Raw genomic sequence first — 14,717 nt, forward strand, 5'->3', positions numbered from 1 at the left:
GGCATATTATTATCACTGTCCATTGCTGATGATTAATGAAGGGGCTCATTCTTTCCCAATTAAGCAGGCTATTTTACTCACCATGCCAATAATTACCTCATTCATTGATCATATTCAATGATGACAGTAAAGTTAATGCTGATGAATGACGATGCGTGACGATGTATAAAATAATTGGGATCACGTTCACGATCAGTTTTCGGTAGAATGACACAGCCTTTTGTTTTGCGTTCCTGCCTCTACTTATGTTTACAGAAACTGATTGTGCATGTGGGCTAAATGCTAAAGTTCAGTCAGCAGACAACATTCACATCTACAAATATTACATGTTACTATTAAAGTAAAGAAATTGCATTTGGTTTTGCAACGCATCCGCCGTATTGATTAACTCCAAATTTTATAAAATGTAAGCGATTAGCCGTTTTCACATCAGAAGACGAACAAATCGTCTATAGACAAACCAATCGCCTGCTGTCGGCGGTCTGCAGGTGTCGCTAAATACTGTAACTGTTTTCACACTAGAAGACCGTATGTGTCGTTTAAATATTGATTATTATATTTGAGTAAGACGTGCAAAATTCAAACAGCTCAAAAATGTAAGCAAAACAACGTACATATAGAAAAGCTGTGTTGATACTAAAATAATTTGCATTTGAATTGAATATTTGATTACACCGGAAAGGTTGGCGATAAATGGCGAAAACTGCCGAGTGTGACGTCCATCAGTTGTGTGACGTAGTGCTGAGTGTGACGTCATGGTCCAAGACAAGCATTTAAAGAAAGCAAGCAAGCAAGCAATCAAGCAAGCCTCTGACATAGTGGCTACCGCTCACGCGGTAGTCACAAAAATGGGCCAATAGAAAACAAAAAATCAAAAGAAATTGATTGTAATTGATTGACAACAAAACAAAGCTGGTTGTAATACATTTTCGTAGCTGATCAGGCTTCCTTCATTGCGGGCTATTCTTAGCCCACAATCAGGCGTCTCTTTGGCAATGTAATGTATTTCAATTTGTTTTGATTTTTTTTCTATTGGCCCATTTTTATCACGTGTTTTGCTCCCACATTGGCCACATACAAAAAAAGTATTCTCCCCTATTTATTTTCATACTAACTCTCTTGACAAAGGCCCTCAGGTCAAAACGTCAAGAAGAGTTTTGTATATTTTAGGCAGTTGTTATACCACATTTGATGCTCTTATGATATTTTGATAATATAATTATAAATAGTAATTGTATATTCACAATATCAAATAAAATGAATGTAAGTACAAAGTGATTTAAAAACCTCATCACATTTCATTTTACTCAAGCTAAAGCGAGCATCTCAAATTCGGTCAGTTCTTTTATCGCGCAAGACTTATTCTCCCATGCGGCCAATTTTAATTTTGGCCAATCGAAATAAATCATGGTCGCATGTGACACTGATTCGTGACCATCTTATTGGCATTCAGAGTTTCATTCAGCTTCCTGCTTCTTCTTGCTAGTGGACATCTAACATCTTTAATCGAAAAACGACATCAAACAATAAATAAACAAGCGGTTATTTCCTGGCCTTTCGTATGCATTTTCGCTGCTTACATCGCAAAAAATTGCCAAATTTCTGGCTTATTACACAGTTCAGAAATTTGGTCCCCTCGGGGACCAAAAAGGTTTGTGCATGATGCGTTGGCGTAAAACTAGCAGGAATCAACCCGCAAGCCCGAATTTGCAGGAGGATAACAGAGCATTATAAGACCAACGAGGAACAAAATATACCAGAAAAACGTGATCTAGCAGACCAATGATTCATGTGCTATCAAAGCCAAATAATGAAATATGTGTAAAGAGGATAAGATGGGATTAATGTAAGGTTGTTAAAAGATGCAACTAAGGGACCAATGATTAACTTTTTCAATTTGAAATTAGCTAAAGTGACAGTAAAGGATGGGAATAAAAGTGACCGCTTGTCCTTCATGAAATTTAACAACATTCTAGTGGAACAACAATCTGGCTTCCGTACCCAACACTCTACGGAAACTATTTTCTGGAGCCGGTTGTTCGAAAGGCGTTTAAGGCAAAATGGAAAAAACAACTGAGCTGAAATATATCCATGTAAATAGTTTAATTTTCAATGGAAGTATACATATTAAATGCATAAGATGCATGCAGGTTCAGTCATTCGCAAGGTCTATGCGATTACTTTTAAACTTGGAATATCCACCGTTTATATAAGCTAAACGTTTTTTCGAACAACCGGCCCCTGATTACTGGAGTTTGATTCCTGCATCTCAAAAAGGCATTCCATACTCGGTTGATCGTGCAACTCTATTAGGTAAACTAAAAAAATACGGCATTGAAGGTAGTACGTAGCCTTGATTGGTTTAAGTCTTTTCTTAATGGTAGAAAGAAGATAAGTTCAGTCAACGGTAAGTTGTCGTCGGCAAAAAATATCAAATGTGGAGTACCACAGGGTTCTAATCTTCGCCCAATAATTTTATTTCTGCTTTATACCAATGACCTTCCAAATAGCTTAAAAACGTCAAAACTTACCCCCATTGGCCGACGATGCAAATCTCGCTGATAGAAATATTCATCGGTGGCTAACAGCCAATAAACTTTTTTTAAATGAGTTCGTCTTGCCTCAATTGACAATAATCCAGCGTTACCACTAGGGGAAAGTCTCTTGGCATGATTTTAGATGATCAGTTAATGTGTGATGAACATAATAATGACCAATGTAAAAAAAATAAAAAAAAACATTGCCCTTTTAAAAAGAGCTAGATCTTTTGTTCCTATATAGGCATACATTACTATAAACATGTATAACAATGCGTTTATTTGGCCTCAATTTAATTATCGTTCAACAATATGAAATGATGGATCTTGTACCATAACTAAGAAACTTTCAAAATTACAAAGAAGAGCTCCACGTGTGATAACTTCAAGTACATATGATATCCGTTCCACCCAAATTATGGAACGTAACTTAATTGGGTACCAATTGAGACTGACTTAGAAAAGCGGAAAGCAGTTATGACAGTTTAAAGCTTTAACCGGGAAAGCCCCGGAGTATCTTATTGTTAGTGAAGTAATAATAGCTACTAAATTGGCACAGCCAAACCTAACCGATCAGTTGTTTTGCTTCTTTTAAAAAATGAAACTGCTCGTAAACAGCGTGTCAAAGGGTCAAATAATTTACTTCCGTAATCAAAACGTCAAAGGAAAGTATGTCGAGAATTAGCCTCCGTAAATACCGTGTAGTCCTCGACAAGTCTCAAAGCTGACGCAAATTCAGTTCAGTTTTTTATGCAATACATATTACGTACATCAACTAACAAAATAGAAAGTAATAATAGTTTGACTAAAACCTTGATATAATGTCACTATAAACGATAATGATTTAAATTTCCTATCTAGATTTCATTGTTCGTGTCACCTACAACAGGCGGTAAAGCGCTAACTAGTTTCGGGCAAAACCGCTAAGATAGCCAAAAATTTCTTCTCATTTTTGTGCAGTCATTTGCGTGTCCCATTTTTGTGCAGTGCGTGTCGTTAGGTGATGACACGCACTGCACAGAAATGGGAAGTAACTACATTGGTTCGCCCCGTGTTGACATAACCTGAAGGTATAATTTTTTAAATTTGAATTCGAGCACACACTATAGTGAGTATTTTCAGATAAAAATTCCTTGTTGTTTTCAGTTTGATATCCTCAAGAGCAAAGATCAACAAACATCCCGTGACGTTGCTATACGTAATTTTATCGCAGAAATGCGCGTGCTTCACTCACCACAGATTGAACGCACTGAACACACGTCTGTCAACGCAATCTTAATAGAACGGCTACCACGTCTATATATATTCCCTCTAATCTTACAAATATCCCAGTAACCATACTTTAACGCTTGGAGAAGACACGTTAGGTATGTAAAGATCGAACCGTGTCTAGTGAAGAAGCTCATTTGGAAAATTTTATGATAAACAATCTCGTGAGTGTTAATTTTTCCCTAGTTGATTTTCTGGTTTTAATGCATTAAATTATAACAAGTGAAATAGAAAAATTGATCCTTTTGTATATATTATGACCTTATCTTAGAGAATTTGATAAAAAGATGAGCAATCTCTTAGTTCAAGGAATAGTCCTGTATGGCGTCTTGAGTCTCTCGACTGCCTTGTTATCGATAGGTTGGTATAACTTAAAGCTGTTTAAATCATGAAATAAGAGTTTCGGTGTCGCCTTTCTAAATTGTCAAATTTCAGATGCTGAATATGCAGTTGCAGTAAAGACAGTTCCGAACACACTCTCGTATCAGCAGGCAATTTTAAACTGTAAATTGGATGGAAAAGTGCTTTGTAATCCTCAAACAATATGCAAAAATGGAGTTCCCTACACTGGGTGCCCGTGAGTGACAGTGTAAACGAATGTGCGCTGATTGGTAAGTTAAATCATGCAAAGTGCACAAATCTTGTTGACTGGATTTGTATATCGCGCTATACAGACATGGAGTTAAAAATATAGTTGAAATGATCATATATATGTTATAGCATAATGTCATTAATAAAGGATATTTATACAATCTATAATTGTCGCATGTATATCACGTGGGATCTTCTTCTATCCCGGCAAATTAAAGTATATAATATTCATTCAATATTAATACTGTTTTCATTATAGAGCATAGTTCGCGAGATTGCGCTGCATGTATCTCATTGCATGCATCACTGGCAGCCCGATGGAATGTTTATGTGAAAAACTTTTGGTTTGAATTTTCTCCGCGAGATTGGTATCTTTTGTCAGAAAAGACCAAATTTTCAGAAAATCTAAAAAAACTGACGTCAAAAATTTAATTTCACATACAATTTAACAAAGGAAATATTTTGCCCTGCAATCTCTCATGCGGAGGGTCTATAAATGATATGGTACCGAAAACTAATGTGTGCTTGTAGAAGAGGCAAACATACAGTACAGAGGTTCGGTCGGAGAATTTCATATTTCTAAATTCTATAAATCAGTAAAAGTACTCGAAGAAGGCGTAAAAAATTACCGTATAACGTATTTTTTACATGCATTAGTTAATTTTTTTGTGTTTTTTCTATGTCTTCCGTGATTGAGAATTACGGTTAATTTTCTCGTCACAATCGTTAATTTCTTGATTTCAAACAACACTATTCTCGCCATTATTTCCAGTGGGTGCGCGTAGTCCTCGCGAGACGTCGCGTGAGATAAATCTAATAGCACAGTGTGATAAATTTAATGTCACACACCTAGCTCGAAAATAGGGGACTGGGATCCGATGCGAAAAATCTCCTAGTCCTATGGTACATAAATTATTATAAAATTTTATTGTGTTAAATACATTTTACGACAAATTAAAACATATATACAAGCATATTTACAAGAGATAGGAAATGCATATTTTTTTAAGCTTAATAGTTGAAGAGAACAAAAAAGAGAGAAAGGTTACAGGATGGTGGAACACACCCTCTGATAACATAAAGCTTAGTTTAGAAGGAAAGAAAGAAGATTTCGGACGTTTTCAAATTATTTTGTGTTGATGTCCCATGATTATCAGCATGTCTTTGTTACATACAACATTGGTTATTTTGTTGATTGACGAATGTTATATAGTTAATAAATGTTAGAATGGTTCTTGTTGCAGTAAGATTATACGGCTTGTTTGCCAAAGTTTATTGACAATACGTTATCACCATTATAACTAAAGATTATAGTGTGATTTGATAGATCCAATAGGAAGGCACAGGTGGTTTGCAATGTTGAGTACAGATAACTTATCAGCATGGAGATAATAGCACCAGTTCGTAGGTCCAATAAGACTGCGAGGCTTGTTTGCAAGTTTCACTGTCACTGATATCCTATCACTGTGGTAATCAGTCTGACAATCAGTCAACATTGAATGCCATCATTCATCATTGATATAAACGTGTATTGCTGAGTAGTAGTTACCAGGAAGGTATATCCTAGGACCTGGATTTTCCTCCACATCATTTGAAAGTCTCAGTCAATAATGGCACATAAACATTGTGATTGTATATTATTTGAACATACCATAAGCACAATTCACCGTTCTTTTGACTCTTAATCAATTGGTTCTTGAGATATGGCAAGCAAAATAAATTAATATAAAACATTAACAGTATTTGATTCCAAGGCTTGCCTTTCAGACAGCAGAGACTGTTTCGACAGTTTAGAAAATTGTGGTGTGAACCAATCCTGGAGCAATGAACTTCAATAATGACGTCCATATTTGTAGCCTTAAACTTAATATTTTTTTGTTTGAATATATCAGCAGAATGGCTCTCGTTTTATTAATACCTGCACAATGGCTGGTTTCAATTTCAATACCTGCACAATGGCAAGGTCTAATTTCAATACCTGCACAATGGCAAGGTCTAATTTCACTACCTGCACAATGGCAAGGTCTAATTTCAATACCTGCATAATGGCAAGGTTTTTGTTTGCCATATCTCAAGAGCCAATTTATTAAGAGTCAAAAGAAGAGTGAATTGTGCTTATGGTTTGTTCAAATTATATACTATCACAATGTTTATATGCCATTATTTATGTTTATGTGACTTTCAAATGATGTAGAGGAAAATCCAGGTCCTAGGACATACCTTCCAAGTAAGGCAGCAATACATGTTAAAATCAATGATGAATGATGGCATTCAATGTTAACTGATTGTCGGTCTGATTACCACAGTGATAAGATATTGTCAATGAAAGTTGCAAAAAAGCCACGCAGTATTAAAGATTTGTACGCTTGTATAATCCGATTGTCATCAAAATTGCTCGACCACAGCGGACAAATGAGCGATTGAAATGACCAATATTGACACAAATAATGCAACGTTGACTTTACCTTGACTTTTACATAGAATTTTGACTAAACTCAAAACAGCCCTTCGAATGAAATTCTGACCAGAGTTAATAGAACATACATAGTTTGGAGACTAAATAAAAGTACAATACAACTTAATAACTATGTTTTATTGTCCAGGTTTATGCAAAAAATGGTTCCTTTCTCGTCACGTGTCTATTGTATTTTAGCCAAACGTACCAATGGCATTCGTTATGCTAAGCTCCTCAACCTTGACTTGAAAAATACGTTAATTATAAGATTGCTATTGGTTTATCTGTGCAAAATACGATAGACGTGGGATGAGAAAGGAACAATATTTCGCATGAATCTACCTCAACATAGTTAGTAAGTTGTATTGTAGTTTTATGTGGTTTTCAAACTATGTATATTCTATTCACTGTGTTCTGACTAAATATTTACAAAAGAACAGACGAAATATTCGGAAGTAATGACGAACACACGAACAGTATGTTCGTCACCTTTCGTTTATCCGACGATCGCCGAAGATTAACTACAGACGTACGTATACATGCATACCCACATACCCACAGACACCTTTTCAACTACATAGTGGTTAGCCACGCATGCGCAGCGGCTACCCGTAAAAATTATAATATTATGAGAGTTTTTAAGTTAATCGATTTCCAAATTTGTTTAAAATCCTTTTATTTCATGGGTTATAGTATAAAAGAAATAGAAAAAACATTTTGCTGTGTCTACCCAGTTTTAGAAATGACTTTTTGGCGTCTCGGAGAACTCGAAATAATGTGGAAAAGGTGCTCTACCGCCTCGTTATCCCACTGATTCCTTTTGTTCTTCTAGTGCCAAACTCCCGCTACACAGGTGTCAAATGATTTTAACAGACTTGTTAGCAGAAGCTAGCTTGACCACCAGCAGTTTCGTAATAGCTTTTGACAAAGTCGGTCATGCCCAAAATCGTTAACGCGTGTCTCTACTTTTGCTTGCAATTTGCAACCATTTTCGGAAACCAATGTGGACAGAAAGATTACATCGTTACATCGGGTTAGTGTTTTATTAGACTGTCCATACATAATTCAGGGAGAATTTGTTAAAATTTTTATTCATTGCAAAACTTTGAATTATAGGTGGTCCATCACTGTTCCCACATGAGATAATATCAAGACACAACATCATCTCTTCGGTTGTCGTGTTAGAATGTTATACTTACTGCAAAGACGAAGCTCAGTGTGTTGGATTCAATTACAGAACAACAAAAGATGTTGAAAATTGTCAACTGACCAATGTAACCAATATCAGTAACGAATTGAAAGGAGATTGGATTTTGATGTATGACGTTGAAGCGGTGGGTTATATGAAATTTATAAGACTGAATTTTTCTTAAATTCCTAGGATGTTGGAACTCTAAACTGAAGGGAATTCTGTGTTCAAAAGTAAAAACGGGTTCCTGCAGTTGTTATAGCGACGCAATTTAATGAACAAACAATACAAGCAAACTGTATTAATCTTTAAAGGCCCATTTACACTTGCGATATTTGCTGCACGCAATTTTATGAGCGATTTTCTGCTTTGAAAGTAAACGAGCATAAAGTTACGAATGATCAGATGTGTACGAGTTCCTATTTGAACATTCGTGACTAATTCACTCGTTTACATCCATACCTATCAAAAAAAGAAAATCGTGGCAAATTGCCAAAATTAATATTGCACGTGTAAACAAGCATTAAAATATCAAACCTCGTGTGCGAATAATTATAGAAATGGCTTTATATCAGCTCTGTATTGTTGTGAACTGTTTATTTCATATACACGAAATTCATTTGGTAGCTAATAATTACCCCACGCTTCGAAAAACCGATGTAGCTAAAAATGGACCACTTGCATACTAGACCAACTTGTGATCTAGGTTATAAGAAGGAATTAAATAAATAAAATAGAGCATACTGAAATTAGTATAATTGCCAAGTTTGGCTGCAAAATGTCAAGTAGTACGGAAAATATAGCCATACAGGCAATCTTTATATATACTTTTGCTTTACTGGCGGAATAATTACATTATTATGTGTAATTAATTATTCCGGCGTCAGCGTGGAGTTGAAAATTCACCTGCATTTTGTTTTGTTTTTTTATTTTTTTTAAACTTTTTTTTCGTCGTCGCAAGTGTGTTTTGGCGCGAAATATACTAGTATTTGAAAAGTGTATTTGACCGTATTTATCTACGTCACAGTTTTGTCTCCCAAGAGTTGTGTTGCACAGCTCGAAATCTTTGGCTGATTTTCCGATGTGCGATTTGATTTCGCTCGCATGACACGGAAATGGGCGCGAAATGGGCGCGTTGACACGTCGCAGTTTGCACAGGATTGAAGATTTAATATAAGCGCGGATACCAAAGTGAAAGACAAAGTGAACGTATCATGCGGTTTATTTACATTTTTGAACAGTTGAACTTCTACTTTTAAAGTACGATGTGCTTTCAGATGTCGTGATCGAACAACATTTAGATTTTAGGTTTGCAAGGCATCTAAATGAGTATGAACATTGTTTATGTTCAGAAGCTTCAATTTTTATATTGAAGACTGGCACGTGCAAAGCACGCCGGAATTAACGCTAGAACAAGCGTCTTGTTTTTAATTAACTACCCTTCCAGTCATAATGCAAAAGGGCACGGTGGAAAATGCGGAGTCCAGTGCAGACTCCGTAATAAGACTCCGTAATAAGACTCCGACTCCGCACTCCGTACTCCGCACTCCGCACTTTCCACCATGCATGCCATACAAAAGTATACAAATTTGCCAACTTTGTTTGCCCATATTTTGTGTACTTTACAATAATCTTCGATTCGAAGCCAAACTTGACAATTAAATTTAGTACGTTCATTTCGGAAATGTCAACTGAATCAAAAGTTGGTCTATTATGGAAGCGGTCTTTTACCAAGAAGAGAGAAAAAGTACACTGAAAAAATTACATGTTTGAAAGCAACAGACACACGAAAGCAAAGAAGCCACAAAAGAGGGAATGCTAGAAAAAACTCATCAAACGCACTTTTGGTTATTGGAAAATTAAAATTCATAGAACGAGGAGCATGGGCTGTGATAAAAAGCTGAGAGCGGTTTCTTTAAGACCGCGCGCACGAGAAAATCAACTAAGCATTTTGCCACGGGTGGGAAAAAATATAAAACATGCTAGATATTTGTCTTTAAAAGTCGCCGCAAAGTTACGCGCACACGAGAGCAACTTTAGCTTACGCCAATGACTTTTTGACATTTGCCATGAACTATGACATTTTCCTAAGCACATATAGCTTTCGTGCGCCGGCCTTAATGATTATTCTCCGACGCAAAAAATTGGACATTCACTGACATAAAACAACTCGATATCACGATTATACTTGTTGTTTATGAATTTTTTTCTACAGGGTGCTTCAAAAATGAGATTTTTAAAAGTTCATCAATTGGATTTTAATTACTAAACAGTGTTGCATCCGTATTAAAAGTTATTTTGAATTACCCAAAACCTGACAATCTTGTGTATAAACCTTGTTTCAATAGTGTCGATGTTGTTCGATAGCGGATGCATCAATGATGGAGCGGCTGTCATAGCATGATAGGCATACCACAGAAATAGTTGGCAACGATGCATGGTGTTTATTTCATGTGATCAACGTACGTCCATGCATTGGTCTGTGTATAAGCTAGAACGGGCTTATCGAGTTTACAGTTTTTTTCGTTATCAAAATAATGGAGCAATTGATTTAGGGGGAAAGGAGCTAAAAATAAGTGTGAGAAATCCTTTTTCCTACTACAGCCATTAATTTGTAATAAATTTGCTATAGACAAAGAGAAAGGAAGATGAAACAAAGAGGAATTCAGGTACTGTTTTGTGATAATCAAACATATTACTTGAAATGCATGAATCAGGCATGCATTAAACCATGCCGAAACAGATGATTTTCATGCAAAGCCAGCCATTTATTTTTGATCGACTTTAAAAGCTTTTGTTTCTTCAAAATTCAAATTTGCACTTTTTAGGTGGTCTTATACAAAAAAATCACGATTTATTCTGTTTAAAATTGCAAGGGATGCAAACTTAAATGTCTCCCTATTTGATCCTGAATATTTTTTCTCAAAAAAAATATATAAAGAGGGCCAGAATTAAACAAAAAGTTTTCTTAATTAGGGTTTACCCCGAACAAACAAATTGGCCCATAGGCTTATTCTATTGTTCCATCATTCTATTGTATTGTTCTCTATAATTATGATTTAATTTTAGATACCGGGATTTCAATAAAGAATGTTCCACCTACAACTTCATATCAACAAGCAGTTTCAATATGCACGTCCTATGGCAATCAACTCTGTAACTCTAAAGATATATGTAAAGACGGTAAAACTCCCACTGGTGGAACTATACAAGGAGATCATTGGGTGCCTGTCAAAGATAGTGACAACGAATGGTTACAACTGGGTAAATATTGCAATTGTATTCTTTTGCTAATTTGCGGGTATATACTCTTTTGTGGAAAAAGTTCTGTAACAAATATTTATCTATTTTATCTCGACTTTTTTCTGCTTATCCTTTGCTATTGCTTATGAAGCGCTATAGCTATCCTATGCGTCACCCAGATCGACATTGTTAAACGAACAATTCCCACGAGCTGTTTGTTCCATTCATAAGACTCCTCCTGTTTTTTAGGTAACTCGCCGCACAAACCATGCATTCTTCACTCTCAGTTTGGTTATGAACCGTCCTGGGGAAGAGGTACAAAAAGCTGGGGTTTTAGAGGATATCTTTTCTGTTGTGACTGATATGGTTATACGCAGTTTTTCATTTAATATAATAAAAAATACTTTTACCTGATGATAATATAAGTTCCAATATAACCAGGGAGCAGCGTGGCAGCGTCTTCAAGCAATTTAACATCAAGTGTGGTATAACTGCCAAAAATTGGTAAAACACTTTTCAACTTGAGGGCTTTCGTCAGGAGAGTTAGTATGAAAATAAATAGGGGAGAATATTTTGTATGGGGGCAAAACACGTGATAAAAATGGGCCAATAGAAAACAAAAAATGAAAACAAATTGATTGTAATTGATTGACAAAACAAAGCTTGTTGTAATACCTTTTCGTTGCTGATCAGGCTTCCCTCATTGCGGGCTATTCTTAGCCCACAATCAAGCGTCGCTTTGGCAATGTAATGCATTTCAATTTGTTTTGATTTTTTTTTTCTATTGGCCCATTTTTATCATTTGTTTTGCACCCATACAAAACATGTGTTCTCCCATATTTATTTTCATAAACTCTCTTGACGAAGGCCTTCAGGTCGAAACGTCAAGAAGTGCTTTGTATATTTTAGGCAGTTGTTATACGACATTAATTTCATCGTTTGATGATAATATAATTATGTATAGTAATTGTATATTCACAATATCAAATAAAATGAATGTAAGTACAAAGTGATTTAAAACACCTCATCACATTTCATTTTACTCGAGCTAAAGCGAGAGTCTTAAATTCGGTCAGTTCTTTTATCGCGCAAGACTTATTCTCCCACGCGGCCAATTTTAATTTTGGGTAATCGAAATAAATCATGGTCGCATGTGTTATATTCGTGACCATCTTATTTGGCGTTCAGAGTTTCATTCAACTTCCTTCTTCCTCGTGCTAGTGGACATCTAACATCTTTAATCGAAAAACGACATCAATTAATAAATAAACAAGTGGTTATTTCCTGGCCTTCCCTATGTATTTTTGCTGCTTAAATCGCAAAAAATAACCACAGTTCAGAAATTTGGTCTCCTCGCCCTCAAAAACATATTACACTCTCGCAATATAATTATATATAACATGGAAATCGCAGAGTTCTTTCTAAAATCAAACTGTTGAAAGTTTGTTAGTACTTATAGTTTTGCATCATCTATGTTTGTATCGAAATTCTCCATCGGGATCAAGAGCTAAAATCCTCAGTGAATGAACGCGTAAAATGATGTGTTATTGAAGACACGCCAACAACATCACACATGAAATTATAACTCAGCGTGAAAGTTTAAGGGCCAAAACGATTTTCACAAATATATGAACTTGTGACTCAAGATACGACAAGCATACGATTGCACTTTATTCAATATCCAACTGCTTCCCAGCCGCTTCCAGCAAGCCAGCCTTCGGATTCTTCGTTTTGTTCGTTGGATTCTTCGTTATGTTCTGTGCAACGATTACAAACAGACGCGGTAGGCAAATGTATTTTGTCAACTTTCATGAGCACAGAATACAATACGATTGTTCTGGTTTATTCTTTTGTCTACGGCCTCCATATTTCCATACGAGTGCCTTTCATGCAATATCATAACATGCATGACGTTCTTTGTCCTTTTTTTCAAGCGACTTGAATTCGACACATGCAAAATGCGACCTCTGAAACCACGTCGCATCCAGCTCGCATAATGCGACCGGAACAATCGAATTTAGCATCACGGTCGACCGCAATTAAAGACAGCGAATTCAATTGTTTCAGCTGGACGTCGCCGGTATCTCGCATGCAGATAATTTAAACAATTGTATTCGACACATGCAAAATGCGACGTTTGAAATAGGCCTTACTTGAATGTCCCGCAAACCTCCCGAGGTTTAAGTGTACATTTGATCACTAATACCCCTGAAAGCATGCATGCGTTTAATTTAGTTTGTAATAACATGGTCCCCGAAGGAAAAAACAATGGATTAGATGCTTTTGTATAGCGAGATCTCCTAATCGAAATGGTTCAGTGATTAGAATATTTATAACCCGCTAATGACGTTCAAAGCTATGTTTTTATTTTGTAATAAGATGATGAGCGAGGGAATAAGGAATTCAATGAAGCTTTTTATTTGTGAGTTCTGTTTATTGAATTGTTTCAGCAAACGAAGATAAAGCGATTGAAATTAAGTTGTGTGTAATTGAATTCGTTGTTTCAGTTTATGTTTATTACTTATGGTTCAGTTGCATGTGAACGTCCCTCATAAATATATTGATGAGGGACGTTAAATACGTCATTTATAACGTCACTATTGACCGAGGCGACCATGTTATTACAATTTGAATTTTGGTACCTGCACTAAAGCTGTACTAACTAGTTTCGTGCAGATGCCCTATAAGTTAGCCAAAATTTTACTTCCCATGTGTGTGCAGTGCATGCTATATGAGTGCGTAAGGTCAAATGCATGGTCAAGGGCTGCTTTTTTGCACCTACGTACAGTGGGGGATCAACAGTCTTAAGTATAGTGAATATGATGTCGTATTGATAGAACGAAAGCACTGCATGTGCAAATATAATCACGAGTCACGATATAGGATTTAACAAAAATTGGCGCTGTTCTAATAATATTTTTATGTGACCGGCCTCTTCTACGTTTCAAAACAGCTTGTCTTTTTCTGGCATAGAGTGAACCAGTTTTGTTAGGACTGCTGGTTCAATTCTACTCCAAAATTGATTAAGGCATGCTATGGCTAGTGATTGAAAACAATGTTGACAAGCTTCTAAATTTTTTCAGAGTTCAGATTAGTTGAACGACTTCGCAATAATATTCAATTCAATACATTCCGTAGTCCACCTGACTAGTGTCCACGTCCGTCTTTTCTCCAAACTTATTATATTGCCCTTGACGTGTGACTGGATGTTAAACTCTTCATATAGGACGGGACATATACATAGAAGCTGCATAGTCCCCAAACGTTAACATGGCCTGTCCTTCTCAATGCAAACTTTTGTCATGAAAAAACCTTCGGATATAATAAAAAAATACGACTTTATAGAGGAGACCTGGAATACTTCCATTTTTTATAGTGTACGTTATAACCGGAGTAAGTTCAATTCAAAATCTTTCATTTGAAAGTTCATTTG

The 14,717-nt window shown here is 36.0% G+C and overlaps 1 protein-coding gene across 1 annotated transcript; it reads left to right on the forward strand.

Annotated features, from left to right (window-relative positions):
* The first annotated feature begins 7,776 nt into the window (after positions 1 to 7,776).
* Positions 7,777 to 11,979, forward strand: LOC114534704. Its single transcript, XM_028556172.1, has 5 exons — positions 7,777 to 7,885; positions 7,969 to 8,186; positions 10,674 to 10,710; positions 11,111 to 11,305; positions 11,534 to 11,979. Exons 1-5 carry the CDS (start codon positions 7,789 to 7,791, stop codon positions 11,644 to 11,646), a joined length of 660 nt encoding a protein of 219 aa, XP_028411973.1. The 5' UTR covers positions 7,777 to 7,788; the 3' UTR covers positions 11,647 to 11,979.
* The last annotated feature ends 2,738 nt before the right edge of the window (positions 11,980 to 14,717 follow it).

Source organism: Dendronephthya gigantea, unplaced genomic scaffold, assembly GCF_004324835.1.
Source record: "Dendronephthya gigantea isolate DGI-Jeju-01 unplaced genomic scaffold, DenGig_1.0 000105F, whole genome shotgun sequence".
Taxonomy (NCBI): domain Eukaryota; kingdom Metazoa; phylum Cnidaria; class Anthozoa; order Malacalcyonacea; family Nephtheidae; genus Dendronephthya; species Dendronephthya gigantea.